Source organism: Crocodylus porosus, unplaced genomic scaffold, assembly GCF_001723895.1.
Source record: "Crocodylus porosus isolate Cpor-Errol unplaced genomic scaffold, CroPor_comp1, whole genome shotgun sequence".
NCBI classification, from domain to species: domain Eukaryota; kingdom Metazoa; phylum Chordata; order Crocodylia; family Crocodylidae; genus Crocodylus; species Crocodylus porosus.
This window is the reverse complement of record NW_017728931.1, coordinates 33518758-33533498: the sequence shown is the minus strand read 5'-3', so window position 1 is coordinate 33533498 and position 14741 is coordinate 33518758. Positions and strand designations below refer to the sequence as shown.

At 47.8% G+C, this 14741-nt stretch overlaps 1 protein-coding gene across 1 annotated transcript in view; it reads left to right on the top strand.

The window, feature by feature from the left end:
- BCL2L13 (BCL2 like 13) overlaps positions 1 to 14741 on the top strand; it is a 74163-nt gene that overhangs the window by 5943 nt on the left and 53479 nt on the right. Inside the window, exon 2 of the mRNA XM_019544536.1 lies at positions 946 to 1132. Coding sequence (XP_019400081.1) covers positions 1012 to 1132 — 121 coding nt within the window. The 5' untranslated portion in view covers positions 946 to 1011. The remainder of the gene's footprint in view (positions 1 to 945; positions 1133 to 14741) is intronic.

Below are 14741 nucleotides of genomic sequence, written 5' to 3'. Positions count from 1 at the left end.
ACGTGTTGGGGAGACACCGCTGCTTTGCCCCAGGGCATGCTCCGTCCCTACCTGTGCATACCCCCTATCACCTTTCCAAGTATCCCTAGGGATAAGCGTATCCCCAGCTAACGCCCCCTGTATTAGATCATTAAAGTTAATCTGAATGATAATGGTCAATTTGTGTAAAAGGTATGAACATCAACCATGCTGGAAACCCAAGAAAAATAGTAGAAACAAAGGAAATGGTTGACTACTGTCTAGTGATTAAGGATGGGGAGAGAAACTCTCCTCAGGTTTCTAGTTGACTTTGTCCCCTTTGCATATCTCTACCTGGAGAAACTTTTGTTTGTAAGGAAGATCAAGGTATCTTTTACCCCAGACACATGTATTCAGATGGTATGAAAGGTAAAGGAAAAAAAAAAGTCTTCTCAACTTGAGAGGTTCATTTTGCTGTAAGGTGTGAGGCTTTGTATACTGAATGCCAGTGTATACATTTTCCATAGGTTATTCAGGTAAAATAGGGCTGTCCAGTTGGCAGGCTATGTGCAGCCCACTGTGCCTGTGGTCCCTAGGCTCCTATGCAGCTGCTGCATCCTATACTGCTCTGGCTGCAGCAACAGCCAGGATCTCTGGGAGGCTTCTGCTTCCTCCACTGCACCATGGGGCAGGATGATGCTGGAGAAGCTTGCATATGGTGGGAGGACTGCTCTTGGATGTGGTGCAGCAGTGAGGGAGTGTGTTGTCCAGGTGGTCTGCAGTTTGAACTGTTGAAGGCCGTGCAGTGTGTGGCCCCCGCTGGTGTAGCCCTCATGGGATGCAGCGTCCAGCTGCTTAAAAGTTGGACAGCCCTGAGATAGAACATTGTGTTGATGTTTTTAAGCAGAATCCAGTGTCATGATTTCTCTTACTGTAAGATAATGCATGGCCTTCTTCCTTACAAAAATTACTCTTTTTTCCTTTCAGTATTCACTTGCTAACTAGAGGAAAAACTACGTGCCCCTTAACTGTAGAGCATTACAAGCCAATTCCATGGCGTCCTCTGCTGCTGTGCCTGTAGGATTTCACTATGAAACAGAGTATGTTGTTCTCAGCTACCTGGGGCTGTTGTCACAGGAGAAGCCACAAGAGCAACATCCTCCCTCAGTTCAAGGTAATGTACTATATTTATATCTGAGACTGCTTTAGCAATTAATTTAAGTGCTGCAAGCTTCTTACTGTTGTATCTGTAAATGTAAAGAAAACATTTAGAATAGTGTATTTTATTCATGTGGGCATTCCTAAAATAAAAAGAAGAGCTGACAGTGGACAAAAATAATTTTGCAACTTCTTGGGATATCATTGATATCTGTTATCCTTGTTGAGAGCTGTCAGAAAGGGCTGTTTGCAGTAGCACTTTTTAGGCAACTCTCCATTGTCACTTTACAAATAATGATGGTGTAAATAGGAGGTCAAGTGATTTTTATCGCTGTATCTAAGTTTCTGCAGTGGTTTTAGACAACGCCATGGTTTCAGCGCTTGTTCCTTGTCTACATTATTGTTTTCACTGTTATTGCTGAAGAACTAAAATGTTTTAAAGTTTATTTTATATTTTACGGTAAGTAGCCTTGTTAGTGTGGGGCTCAGGAGTTAATGCTAGGCTTATTTATCTCTTGTACTGGTATTTGGAGCAGTCTTTGACTTGTGCACTAGCTGCTTAACCTTCTCTATTCACATCCTTTTTAAACAACTCCTCCTTGAAGATTAATTGTTAACCCAAACTCTAGGGAGACAGAAGCTATGGGGAAAAACATATCCTATTTGAAGAGCTGCTGCTTTTCCTTCATTAGCTTGTAATGTAATTATATATAGTAACTTCTAGGGCGAAACATCTCTTATTCTTCCATGGCAAGTACCAGACAAACATTTTGTTTCATGCAACACCCCCCTTCACCCTCCCTTCCTGCAAATAAAGCATGCACCTCGATTTTGGAAGGCAGAATGTAGCAAGAAAGATTATTCCAGTGTTATGGTTGACTGTGTGCTGTAGAGTATGTCCTCCTGGAAATGTAGTGTTCAGAAAGTGAGACATAAGGAAATTCTTGGTGTGGCAGATTGTTTTCTGCAGTGTCACACTACTGGGACATTGTTTCTAGAAGAACTTCTGTCACATAAGGTTAGGCCCCATACACTTGCAAAGAGCAGTAGCAAGACTGCTACTTTATTGTAAGTAGTTCTTTTATAGAAGTTCTAGTAAATAAAGTGCTATTTCCAATCACAAGCCTCATCAAGATACTACCAACAACTTACTCCTGCTTCAAGTACAAGCTGCAGTGCTCAGCCAATAGCTACAGCTGTGAGCAGGATAACACAAGCCTGTGCCCCTTCAGTTTGCTGATCAGAGGGCAAAATCTGTATAATCTTAACTGTTGTATCTTTAATGAACTAAGAGCCCATTTTATTGGACCGACTTCCTGGTTGGAAGGGATTGTAGACAAGTTTTTGAGAAAACCTTGCAATTCCTCGGGTCCAAAAGCTTGTCCAAAAAAATATCCCTGCCACTCGCATAATTTATGGACCATCACAACTACCAGACCACACTTTGACCAAAGACATATCGGTTAAGGAAAAAAAAATTAATGAAAGAAAGACAGCTGTGTATGCTAAAATGTAAGATTGAAATGGAAATGTTTAGTTTTTAGTCTCTTTCTGAAACAATTTTTCAATATTTAAATATAAAAAAAAATCCTTTGGGAGGAAATAGAGAATTATGTAAGAAGAATTTTAGTTAAGTATGATAGTATTTCAGTTGACCTGAGGAAAGTGCTGGTAATATTTCTGTATTTGGTTAATGGGACTTTTGAACTCCTGAGTAAAGATTGCTAGGTATCAGGTTTGCTAGATAGCATAAGAGATGTTTATTTATACTATAGAAAGATGTAGTCTCAAACATTCTGTTTATTTATTCTAGGATAGTAACACTTAAAAGAAAAATATTTTTTTCCATTTTTATTGCTTTAAACTCACCTCTTTAAAAAAAAAAAAATTCCACATACAGATCATCTTTGTCAGATTTTATGATGTCTCCCATTTTCATCCCCACACCTTCACTACCTTCCTAAATGTCAACATACCATTCCCACTTAACTTCCGCTCTTTTTGCTTTGCCAGTGTCACTTCACATTCATCTTGTTTTGAATCCTTTTGATAACTTTCAGTTTCTTACTGTTTAATTTTTTTATTCTTTACTAGGGGTGCGCTGATATATTGGTTGACTATTAGATCGGCACCGATAAAAGGAGAATTAATATTATCAGATTTTTTTCATTGTTATAGCCAATAATTACCACCGTGTACTTGGAGCGCTATGGTGAGGATAATCCAGTCCCCATGCTCCACTGCCATCCTGAGCCCGTGGCAGAATACAGGTCCCAGCGAGCAGGGGGAGGGAATACTGGGGAGTGGTCAGCGACAAAGAGACCATCAACAGCTGCAATGGCAATGCTGTGCACATAGGGCCTGAATACCAGGGCTGCTGCAGAGACAGGCTGCGCGTGGGCAGGGTGAAGTGCCTGGTGAAGGGACATTCTGCTCCGCTAGAGGTACCGGCTGTCTTTGCAAAAGCGGCTTCTCCCTGGCAACCGTGGGAACTTGGCTGTGTGGGGTCCGTCAGCACTGAGGCAGTGGTGTGCTCTGTGTCTCCAAATGTGCCCAGTACCATTGTCTGCTCAAGGGTCCACCCTGCCCGCTCAGGATAGCAACATAGCCTGAGCAGGGCTGTGGGCAAGGGGGCGATATGTGGAAATAATGCTGTCATTGCCTTCCTCATTGGGGCTGGAGCAGGCAGGAGGCAAGTATGTGTGTATATCTGTGTGTTAAGTGCAAAAGAAACAGTAGTTTTAAAATGCCTTGCACTATTACTAAATATCAGTTATCAGATTGGCTGATATGGTTGCTTAATCATCGGCTATTGGTATTGGCCAAAAAAATCTTTATTGGTGTACCCATATTCTTTTTTCTTTTTTACTATGTATCCTCACTTTTACGCCTTTGCACAACTTTGCTTCGCCTCATGTTTCCTATCTTGCTCTTAATGTCTTTGCCTCTGCTTTCTATGTTTTCTGTAGTTTTTAATTTATCTTGAAATATGTTATATAATCTCTTTCTCTGAAACTTTTCTGAATTTCGTTCTATACTCATTTTGACTGAAAAAGTGTGTTCGCTCATTTGCCTTTGGTACATGTTTCTGAGTTGTGGGACTTGCGCTTACAGGTATGTATAACTGCTGTATTACCTTGCAGCTGCAGTTCATGTCAGTGTAGGTCTGGCATGTAACACTGGGCAAAGTGGTAAACTAGTTAAAAAGCACAGACGTAAGCAATAAGCAGATGGCACATGGTTTTACCTGTTCTTCAGAATATGAGTAACAAAGATTAAGTGCTTGTACAAAAGCAGTACGTGGTTAAGGAACAGTTAGTAGAAACTGAATCTGAGCAAATCAAAGGCAATGCTGCTGGGCAGGGGAAAGCAGTTTTAAGAGTGCAATCATTGCTCGGTCTCTTTTGGTGAATCAGTCAATTCAGTCTGATTTTAGAGGTGCTCTCGAACTTGTTGACACTAAGCTTTCATACTGAAAACATTACCTTTTGGCTACTGTTATAATTTCTGGCTGGTTAGGAGGCTGTCGCATCTTGGCAGACAAGTGCATGACCTCACTTATTTACATCTCTGGCAATTCTTGGGTAACTGTTCCCAGGCATGAAGCCTTCAGTCATTTGTAGGATGACCATATTAGGTTTAAGGAAATCTGGGACACTGCTCCCCCTTGCCCCCACACAAGTTAGTGCTTGAGGCAGAGGCAGGGCATGCAGGGCAGTGTGGAGGTGGAATGGCATTGTGTGCCTGGTGGGCAGCCAGGTACTGTTGGAGCAGGTGGTACCCTCACCCACACGTGTGGAGCCTGGCTTCTCCTGAGCAATGGCTGGAGGCTGGGCTGGGCTGAGCACCACTCCAGTCCCCCTGCCTTGCTTCCACACAGCCGCAGCAGTGCTTGTGTGCCTGCTTGTCTGGCATATCATGCTGCTCTTCCTCTCTGCTGGACTGTGTCTGAGGCCTCTGTGATTGCAGGACTCTTGATTCGATTTTCAACAACTGGTAGGACACTGGGATAACCCACGAAATCTGGGACTTGCCAGCCAAACTGGGGTGTATGGTCACCCTAGTCCAAGGATGGGCAAAATACAGCCCACAGGCTGGATCCAACCTGCCAAGGGATTTTTGCCCAGACTGCAGGAGGTTCCTTTGCCCCACGCAGGCTGTGGCAGATGTGACCAGTCCTACCACCTCCTGGCACTCAGTGGGGCTGGGGTGATATGGTGGCTGGACCTCCCAGCAGTCCCACAGTGGCAACTCCTTACAGATGCCAGTGCCAGTCCCTACTGCCACTGCCGGACTCATCCTTTCTGCCCTGGCACCCTGGCCCATCTGCCCTGCACCCACTGGCCAGGGCGCACAGCCAGACAGATGGGATCAAGCTGCAGGCAGAGAGTGGCATCCAGGAATGGGACAGGTGAGTGGAGCCAGGGCTGTGATCAGGATAACGGGGCCATGATAGTGTAGGGCTGAGGCCTGGGGCAGAGCCATGATCCATTGCCCACACGTTCCTGCAACGAGTGCTGCTTTTGTAGGCAGGGGCATGCAAGGAGCAGATTGCAGCTCTTCCCCAGGCCACTGGCCCTTATGGTGGGCCAGTAGGGGGTGCTCCTGCCTTGAGCCACCCACCTCACTGCGCCTACCTTCCAGGCTCCAAGTGCCTCCCTGGGGGTGCTTCACATCTGGCCAACCCCCAGGGAGCACAGGTGTGTGATGCCAGTCACGTATGCAGAGGGAGCAGGTTTTCCCCCCTCCCTCAGGAATGTATCCAGCTTAGGTTACCTAAAGAGAGAGGGTAAAGTGTGTACCCTATGCAGGGCCCATCTTAACCAAATTGTCACAGAGTAGAGTTTTTTGGGAGAAACAGAGGTGTCCTTCTGCCACATGCTCTACGTAGATGTCACGGGACCAGCAGTGTCGGACACCATGAGGCAGTGCATCAACTTGCCGTAGTGGTGGGAGACACAGCAGGCATGTAGTTTGCTCTTGTTTGGGTCCCAGGTGCTGAGTGTTCCCACAATGAGTGTGTCAACCGTACTGTCATGGCCGCGGCCCCTCAGACTGTTGGCCAGCAGGGTGTACTTCTCCCATTTGCGAGCCCAGCCGTCAGTGAAGGCTTGGCGCTTGTTTTTGAGGGGGAAGATGATGTCCATGATCAAGATCTTCTTGGCCTCTTCGTTCATAATGACAGTGCCAGGGTGCATCTGGCTCTCGCAGCCTGGGAAGGTGCGGTTTACAGAGATGTCTCCCACTGCAGCTGGGATGGCCCTTACCAGGCGGTGCTGGATGGTGTTGTGGCGGAGCTGCTAGGCTCTAGTGTGCGGCCTGCAGCTACACAGCATGTGGGGGAGGGTCTCTGCTGCGTAGCTGCACCGTCGGCATTTCTTGTCCCCGTGGCCAAAGCGCGCGGCCCCATTCGGAGGCAGGCAGTTTAGGCGGGTGCGGTGGAGGAAGTGCCAGTCAGTGAAGCACGTGAAGCTCCCGCTGGGTTTGAAGTGGTTCTTCAAGTCCCACTTTGAAGTAACATCAAAGACCTTGCCCTGGTCGGGTTTGGCCCTCCGGTTGCCGGTGTACTTGTTGCGGACGGCGTCCTTCAGGAACTGCTCCAGGAAGGTCCTCATGCAGAGCATCATGGTGACATGGTCGGCATGCGGGGCTGGTTGCAGGGAGACTCCCAGCTCCTTGGTCCACATCCAGGCGCAGCCAATACGCTTCCCGAGGCATGGAATTGTGGGCTTGGCTCTACAGAGAGGCCAAGTCCTTGCCATCTCTGCCAAACTCCAGTGAGCCACTGAGGAAGGTGGCCAAGTCACATCTGGTAGGTTGCTTTGTGATCCTCTTGCGGGTGGCCTCATCAAGGGTGCTGGCAGCAATGATACTTACCGGCAGGTCAGGAGGTGGAAGGTGTGTGTGGCCACGCTGTCCTATATCTCCTGAATTGTATAGGCAACCAGGAGGTGTCTCATACATGTCCTTCACTTATTTCAGACTCTCAAAGAATTTTGAATACAGTTAAAGATTTTGGTTCTTATCTTTAAAGTATGTCATGGCCTGGGCTCAGGATGTGTAAGAGAGAGATGAAAACTCCAGGATGAGGACTGTGGTTGACAGCTTTGTTTCTCTAGTGTGATGCAGGTCTTTACATGGGAATCAGAGGGTCAGTTTGAGACTGAAATGAGCTCCCTTAGGAATTCACAAACCTTGCCATCTTTTGTTACAGATGTAGGGCCACTTCTTCAAACTTGTATTTTCTAACAAAAAACATATGTTCAGGCCACCCCCAGAACTCCTCCTAAACCAAAAAAACTCCACTATACGTGCTGCTGTCTTGGGGAGAGGGTGAAAGAACAAGCCATATATCATGGATATTAGTCATTTTTCATAGTCCAGTTCTGATGATGCTCAGGTAGTATAGTAATGAACATGGTATAAGACCAGGGTTGGGCAAAATACAGCCCGTGAGGCCATTGTATCTGGTCCGTGGGGCCCCTAAAAATTTTAGAAAATTAATATTTATTGGCCCTTGGTTCCCGTAAAAAAAAAAAAAAAAAAAAGACATGAGCCAGGGACAGTAGGACCCAGGGGAAGCCCTGGTGGGCTCCTGCAACAACAGGGCCCACCTGGCCTCACCCCCTGAGCTGGAGGCCCCAGCCCAGGGGCTTCTGGCCTGGGACCATGTGGCTGCATCATGCTGGAAACTCAGGTAAGGGGTGTGGGTGGGGGACAGGCAGGGGAGGACCCTGGGGAAAAGCTGAGCATGGGGAAAAGCAGCTCTTCCCCCACCCCATGGCTGGTGCTCCCTGCTGCAGCTGCTCGCAGTCTATGCGGGGCTGTCCTGAGCAGGCACAGGCAGCCCCACGTGCTGCAAGGAGCTGTAGCATGGGGTGATGGCCACGGGGCAGGCGAGGGGCCACTTTTCCCCGTGTTCAGCACCAGCTTGTAACCTGCCCCTGCTGCCAGCCTGGGCCCTGCAGCAGTTCTGGGCTTGCTTATCGGGGCTGTGCCGCAGTGGGAGCAGCTGCTCAGCATGGAGGAAAGCGGCCGCCCTGCTTGCCGGCACTGTTTGCCACTGCTGTCTCTGGGCTGCCCAGCGCGTGAGGTCCGGGTGGGCAACAGCAGCAAACACTGTCCAGCACAGCAAGTTGGGGGACTGCTGTCCTCCACCTTGAGCAGCTGTTCCTGCTGTGGCGCATCCCTGATGGGTGAGCCTGGAGCCAGCATGGGGCCCAGGCTGCCAGTGGTGATGAGTTACAAGCTGGTGCTGAGCACAGGGAAAAGGAGCTCTGTGCCCAGTGCCCCACACTGCATCTGCTCGCAGCCCCACGCAGGCTGCGAGCAGCTGCAGCAGGGAGCACTGTCCGTGGGGCAGGGGAAGGGCCACTTTTCCCTGTGCTCAGCACCAGCTCCTTCCCTGCTGGCGAGCAGGGGTCAGGGCTGCACGCTGCCCCCTTCCTGTACCGTGGGTCTAGGGGGCACTGGGAGTGAGTGGGCAGGTAGTGGGAGCACGTGGTCCGCACCGGTGTGCCCTGGGGCCAGCACCAGGTGGGCCCAGAGCAAGGCAGCAGGAGTACAGGGTCCCGGCCAGCAGGGGCTCTATGGGGCCAGGCCAGTTCCCCCTCTCCCTGCTGGTGCAGCGCAGCCCGGCTCCACAGACCCCTGCCAGACTGCGCCCCACTTTGGGCCCCACTGGTGCTGGCCCTGGGACATTGGTCCCAAGATGGTGACCAGGGGGCGGGGTACCTGTCACAGGGTGGGTCATCTGTCAATGGTCAGAGCTACCCATGTGGCCCTCAACAGCTTGCCAAAACTGGGTAAGCTCTGCCCAAAATAATTGCCCATCCCTGTATAAAACCATACAGTTCAGTAAAATTGTGGTTTGAGAGTTAGTAAAAGTGAAAATAGGAAGCAGTTTCTTGTAATCCCTCCCCAGATAAGAGTATGTACCTTCACTTTGCAGGAATGGAATATATCACTAATGTCATATCACAGAGATCGAGAATGGACATTCAGTTTCTCCTGGGAGAATGGCTGATATCCCAGGGGAAACCACAAGTACACAGATTTTTCTCCCAGAGTAAAAATGACTGCTCCAGGAGAAAAATCAATCCTGGGAACAACCAAGTTGTTCCTCGGAGAGTTCTTCCTGAGAGAGCAAACGTACACATTCTCTTCTGAGAGAAGCTACGGGACAGTCTTCCAGTATCCCAAGGTGCTTTGCTTCCCTCTCCCTGGTACTGGTAGGGGCCTGCACACACAGCCCCAACTCTGGCCTGTCCTGTGCCTTACACCTATCCTGAGCAGCAGCCAGACAGAAGCTGTTGCTGGGAATGGGGGGGAGGAGCAGCTGCCTCCCCCTTGCCTCTGCAGCCTGTGCCTGGGCTGCCCTGCAGCTCCTCTGCACTGCTGTCACCATCACCTCTGGACCACCTAGGGGGCAGTGGTGGCAGTAGAGAGGAGCAGCAGGGCAGCCCAGATGCCTGTTTGAGGTGGCTGCAGAAAGAAGGGCCTCATAGCAGTGAGGGGGAAGTGGTTGCTTTTTCCCCATGCCTAGCAGCAGCTTCTGCCTGGCTGCCATCACTGTGCAGCATAGGCAGTCAGTCCAGAGCCGGTATAGGGCATGCTGGGGTCGAGAGTGTGAGTGTGGGTTTCAGCTGGTCTGGAGCTGGTCCACTCCAGCCAGGGTGAGTCGGGAGCAGGTGCAGAGTGGGCTGGGGTTGGGGTTGGGACTTTGCTCAGTGGCTGCTGAGCACTGGTAGTGGTGGCAGGGAGGAGCTGGCAGGGCACGCAGGCTGTAGGCTGTTGCAGGAGGGGAGGTGTCCTGACTGGCCTGCAACAGCTCTCCGGAGTTGCTGTGTATCCTGTGGGCCCAAATAATTGCCTGTCCCTGGTCTAGCTCCATCTTCTTTGGAACGATCCTTCAGGTAGTCATTGGACATTGCTGCAATATTTTGTCACAAAATATGTGATAGTACAACATCAAAAACTGATTTTTCTAATAATCTACAACTCTTTTTTTCATCAGCACTTTACAGTTGAATACCAAAGTGTTGAAGAATGAAAGGATTCTGATCTTGTACATTAATGTGTAGTTACTGTCACTTTATCTTAGTATAAGCAACGAAACTTGCTTGAAGTGTTGATGGATCTTTCAAGGAAAACATTTAATGCTGTGAACATTTAGGTGTTCTGTTATCTCATGACTGAGCATGCTTTTCAATCTTATGTAGTGTAGTCATTTGTATATTTTTATAGAGTACTGACTGATCAGTGTGGATGTTGTTGCTCTGTCTTGCTTTGTAGCCAGGTAAAGCAGAAATGGCATATCAGCTTTAGCCTGACATTCTAGGGAAACAAAATGATTTTGCAAGTTCATTTTCAGACGCATCCAAGCTGTGGTCCACAACAGCAGACAGGATGTCCTGGCACAGTTGTCTGAACCAGGAAACGATATATATGACTTAGTGAAAAACAAATTAAGATGCTGTAATAATGGTTTTGAATGCGTAACATGTCTGCTAGAGGAAGACAACAGTTTTAGGTCATGCTATTTTATGATGCAGAAAAACTGGAAATTGCACCTTGGTGTATCTACCTTGAACTTTAAGTATTCACAACAAATGAAAATTAATTTAATTTTTAGAATTTTGTAAGCATCCCTTGTTGCACAGCAACTAAAAACAGGTTTCTACAAATATATTAGTCCATATCTTAAAAGAAAAAAATAATGGGACCCCAGGTCCAGCTGCTAAGAGATGTGGACACCACCTCAAATGTTAGATTTTTTTTGTTTTTCTTGTTTTTTCCCCCCTAGTATTCAAAAAATGCTACTGATTGCCAGAAAGTATTTGTACCTATAGCAGGTTTCTAGACCTTGGCATTTAGACCATACTTAACTTCATGGCTACGTGATCATTCCTTTGTATAGAATAAAATCTTATGCATTGAATCCTATTTGTAATTTTATTGGTGAACAAGTTTTGTAATATAGTGTCATGTGTTTTTAGTATTATCCTTGTTATGGCTAACTTATAAAAAAGACCAGCACACAATGTTGAATGTTTCTGTGGCTTTGGACTTAATCTTTAAAGTTGTTCTTTGGTTCAGAAACACTTTATTTAGTTTTTGTTTCCCTTTCAAATAGGTTGTCAAGTAGATTGGCTTTTGGCAATAAAGTAAATGTTGTTATTTATGGCTATTGGACATCTTAAAACTTGTCTACATATGGGGCTGTTCCTGAATTAAATCCATTTGCACACAAACCCTTAGGCAAGCTTATATAAAAAGCCATAGTTCCCACATGCCTTTAGTTCCTTCCAGCTGACAAAGCAGCAGTTCAAAACTCCTGTTTTTTCCTCCTTCCCTGGTCTACTTTCTTGTTTTGTTTCCCCCAGCTATGAGCTATTTTGATATTTTTTGCATATTAGAGTTGTTAGCTTTTAGTAATTTCTCCTAAAATAAGTTTTATAAAGTTTAAGTAACTTTGATTCCATAGGCCCTACTTAAACCTTCTTAAATTACTTAGCTGAGGAGCATTTTCCCTAAGCTCCATCTGACTGTAGTTTTTTACTTTAAGCCTTTGACAAATGAGTCTTGATTCCCTTTTGCTGTTGGAAGAGGGTCCCAGGTTGGGCTTGGCACTGGTTCGGTATTCTTCTTTGGGACTTCATTTCCAGGACAAGTTCATCTGGTCTCAAGGTGTTTGAAAGTTTCAGAAAACCAAGACTAGCTTCACACTGCACTGAAAACGGTTGCTTTTGTTCAGAGAGAGATGAGGGAAGAGAAGGAAATGCTATAATCTTTGAATCCCTCCTCTTAATGCATGTAGGAACAATGAATCCTGCATAGTATTGACACACAAGGTTTAGTGCCATGGCTGGACATTGAGGGAAAGCATTTCCTATTCTAGGACAGGCGTTATAAAGAGGGGAGGGCTCTATACCTATAGATCAAATCTGTGTAGTGTCTAATGGTCAAACTTTTGTGAGAATTCTGGGATTTGCAGTGGTGCACAAATACAGTCCAGTTGGATCTCTACTGAAAATCACTTCAAGAGCTCTAATTGCCAGTGAGTAGCTTCTCTTTCACTAATTTCTCTGTCCCAAGATTATATTGAGAGCCTGCCTGATATTCTAGAGCAGTGCCCCAAGAAGTTTCAATACCCCAATTGAATTAAGGCAGGGGTGGGAAAATATGGCCCGTGGGCTGGATCTTGCCTGATAGGCAATTGTATCTGGCCCGTGGGACCCCTAAAAAATTTAGAAAATTAATATTTATCTGCCCCCAGCTGCCTGTCAAAGATGGGACCCAGGGGAAGCCATGGCATTCTCCTGACTGGAGCTTCTGGTCTGGGACCATGGGGCTGTTTGTGCCTCTCTGCCCCAGTGGGGAATTCAGGTAAGAAGGAGGTGGGGAGCGGGAAGACAAGTTGGAAAAATGGTGGCGGGGATGGGGGGAGTGGAAGGGAGTGGGTGTGTGGGAGCATGGTGCCTACAGCAATGTCCCAGGGCAAGCACTGATTGGGGCCTAGAGTGGAATGGTAGAAGCATAGAGCGCTTGCTGGCTAGGGGTGTGTGGAGCCAGGCTGCACTGTACCAGCAGGGAGAGAGGGCAGCTAGCCTGGCTCGAGAGAGTCCCAGCCAGCTGGGACCCTGTGCTCCTGCCACCCACTCTGGGCCCCACCAGTGCTGGCCTCAGGGCACCAGTGCGGGTCCTGTGCTCCCGCCTGGCTGCCGTTTGCTGCTGTGTGGCTGCTTACTCCCAGCCCTGCCTGCTCCAGCCCCGTGGCACAGGTGGGGACAACCAGAAGCAGCCCTGACCCTGTGTGCCCTTCACTCACCCATCCAGGCTGAGTAGTGGTGGTGGGTAGGGAACAAGCTGATGCTCAGCACGGGGTAAAAGCGGCCCCTTCCCCTCCTGCTGCTGGCACTTCTTGTGGCAGCTGCCCAGAGCCTACACAGGGCTGTCCTACCTCTGCTATGTCCCCAACACCCATGGGGCAGTGGTGGCAACAGAGAGTGGGCAGAGGCAGCCTTGCGTGGGCTCCAAGAGGCTGCTGCAGGGAGCACCAGTGGCTGTGGGGACAGGTCGCTTTTCTTCCACCCCTGCAGCAGTTCGTGCCCTGCTGGTATTGCCGCTGCCGCTCAGCCCATTGGGTGAGCCCAGAGCTGCCACAGGGTCCAGACTGGCAGCACCAGTGATGAACAAACTGCAGCTGAATGTGGGAGAAAAGCACCCCCCTCCACCCTGCTGCTGGGCAGGCTTCCAGAACCCACTCCATGCACACACATCCCCACAAACCCCCACACCCACCCCATATCCCCTGACACCCATGCACACCGCACACAATTTACAGGTAAGACTGCATTTTGAGCTTGTATGCAACCACTTCTACGTATACAGCACAAACGCACAATAAGATCAAAAATATATATTTTAAATTAAATTAAAATACATTATTATGGGTGTTTGATTTTTAGTGTATAATTTGTTTTTCCCCCCTAAGATGGCAAACCATTTTCCCCAAAGGAGTACTTCTAGGGGCAAGGGGAGGGATTTCTAGTGGCAAAAGTCAGAGTTTAAGGGGTGGGACTTCTAGCCCCAAGGTGGCAACCAGGGCGGAACACATCTCAAGGGTCAGGGCTACCCATGCAGCCCTCAACAGCTTGCCAAAACTCAGTAAGTGTCCCTCCGCCCGAAATAATTGCTCGCCCCTTAATTAAGGTGTTCAATGATTCGGACAATCCAGAACTACTGCTCTGAAGGAGAAAGCAAGACTGCCTTTCATAAAATTGATGTGCTGTTGTCTCTATAGTGAAACTATTAAGAGAAATTGAAATTATTTTATCCAAACATATGCTCTCCCACCCTCCTTTCCCCTTACTCCCCCTCACCCCCCCCACAAAAAAAAAGGAAAAGAAAAAACCTTATACAACCTCCACATTAAGCGTTTTGGATGGATGATTCCCAGAGGTAATCCTTCTCATAAAGAGAAGGCTCAGATCATTGCGTGAGAGAGATCTTGCTGCATCTTTTGTTTTTGATATCTCTAGTATAGAGTGCTGCTGTGGCAATTAAAGAGCTGCTATCCAGGATGGGGGTAAAAAGAACCCACTGCACTTGTCCAAATACTTGGAAATTATTTTGTAGGACATAAACTGTCATGACACCAGGACGTCTAGAGCAGTGGACTCCAAAGTGGGGTGCATGTACCCCAGGGGGTGTATAAGACGATTCGTTGGGGTGCGGGAAGAAAATATTAGAACTTCTATTTCTATTTCTATTTATATACATATATTGGGGGGGGGGTGCTCAAAAATTTTTTACTGATGGGGTGCACGAATATAAATCTACGTATATTTCATAGACATTAGGGCTGGAAGGGACCTCAGAAGATTGAGTCCAGCTCCCCGCCCAAAGGGCAGGAAGTCAGCTGGGGTCATAGGATCCCAGCAAGATAAGCATCCAGTTTGCTCCTGAAGGTGTTCAGTGTAGGTGCTTGAACCACCTCCTATGGCAGGCTGTTCCAGACCTTGGGGGCTTGGACAGTAAAAAAAATTCTTCCTTATGTCCAGCCTGAAAAGGTCTTGTAGTAGTTTATGACCGTTTGACCTCGTCATCCCTTGGGGCGCTCT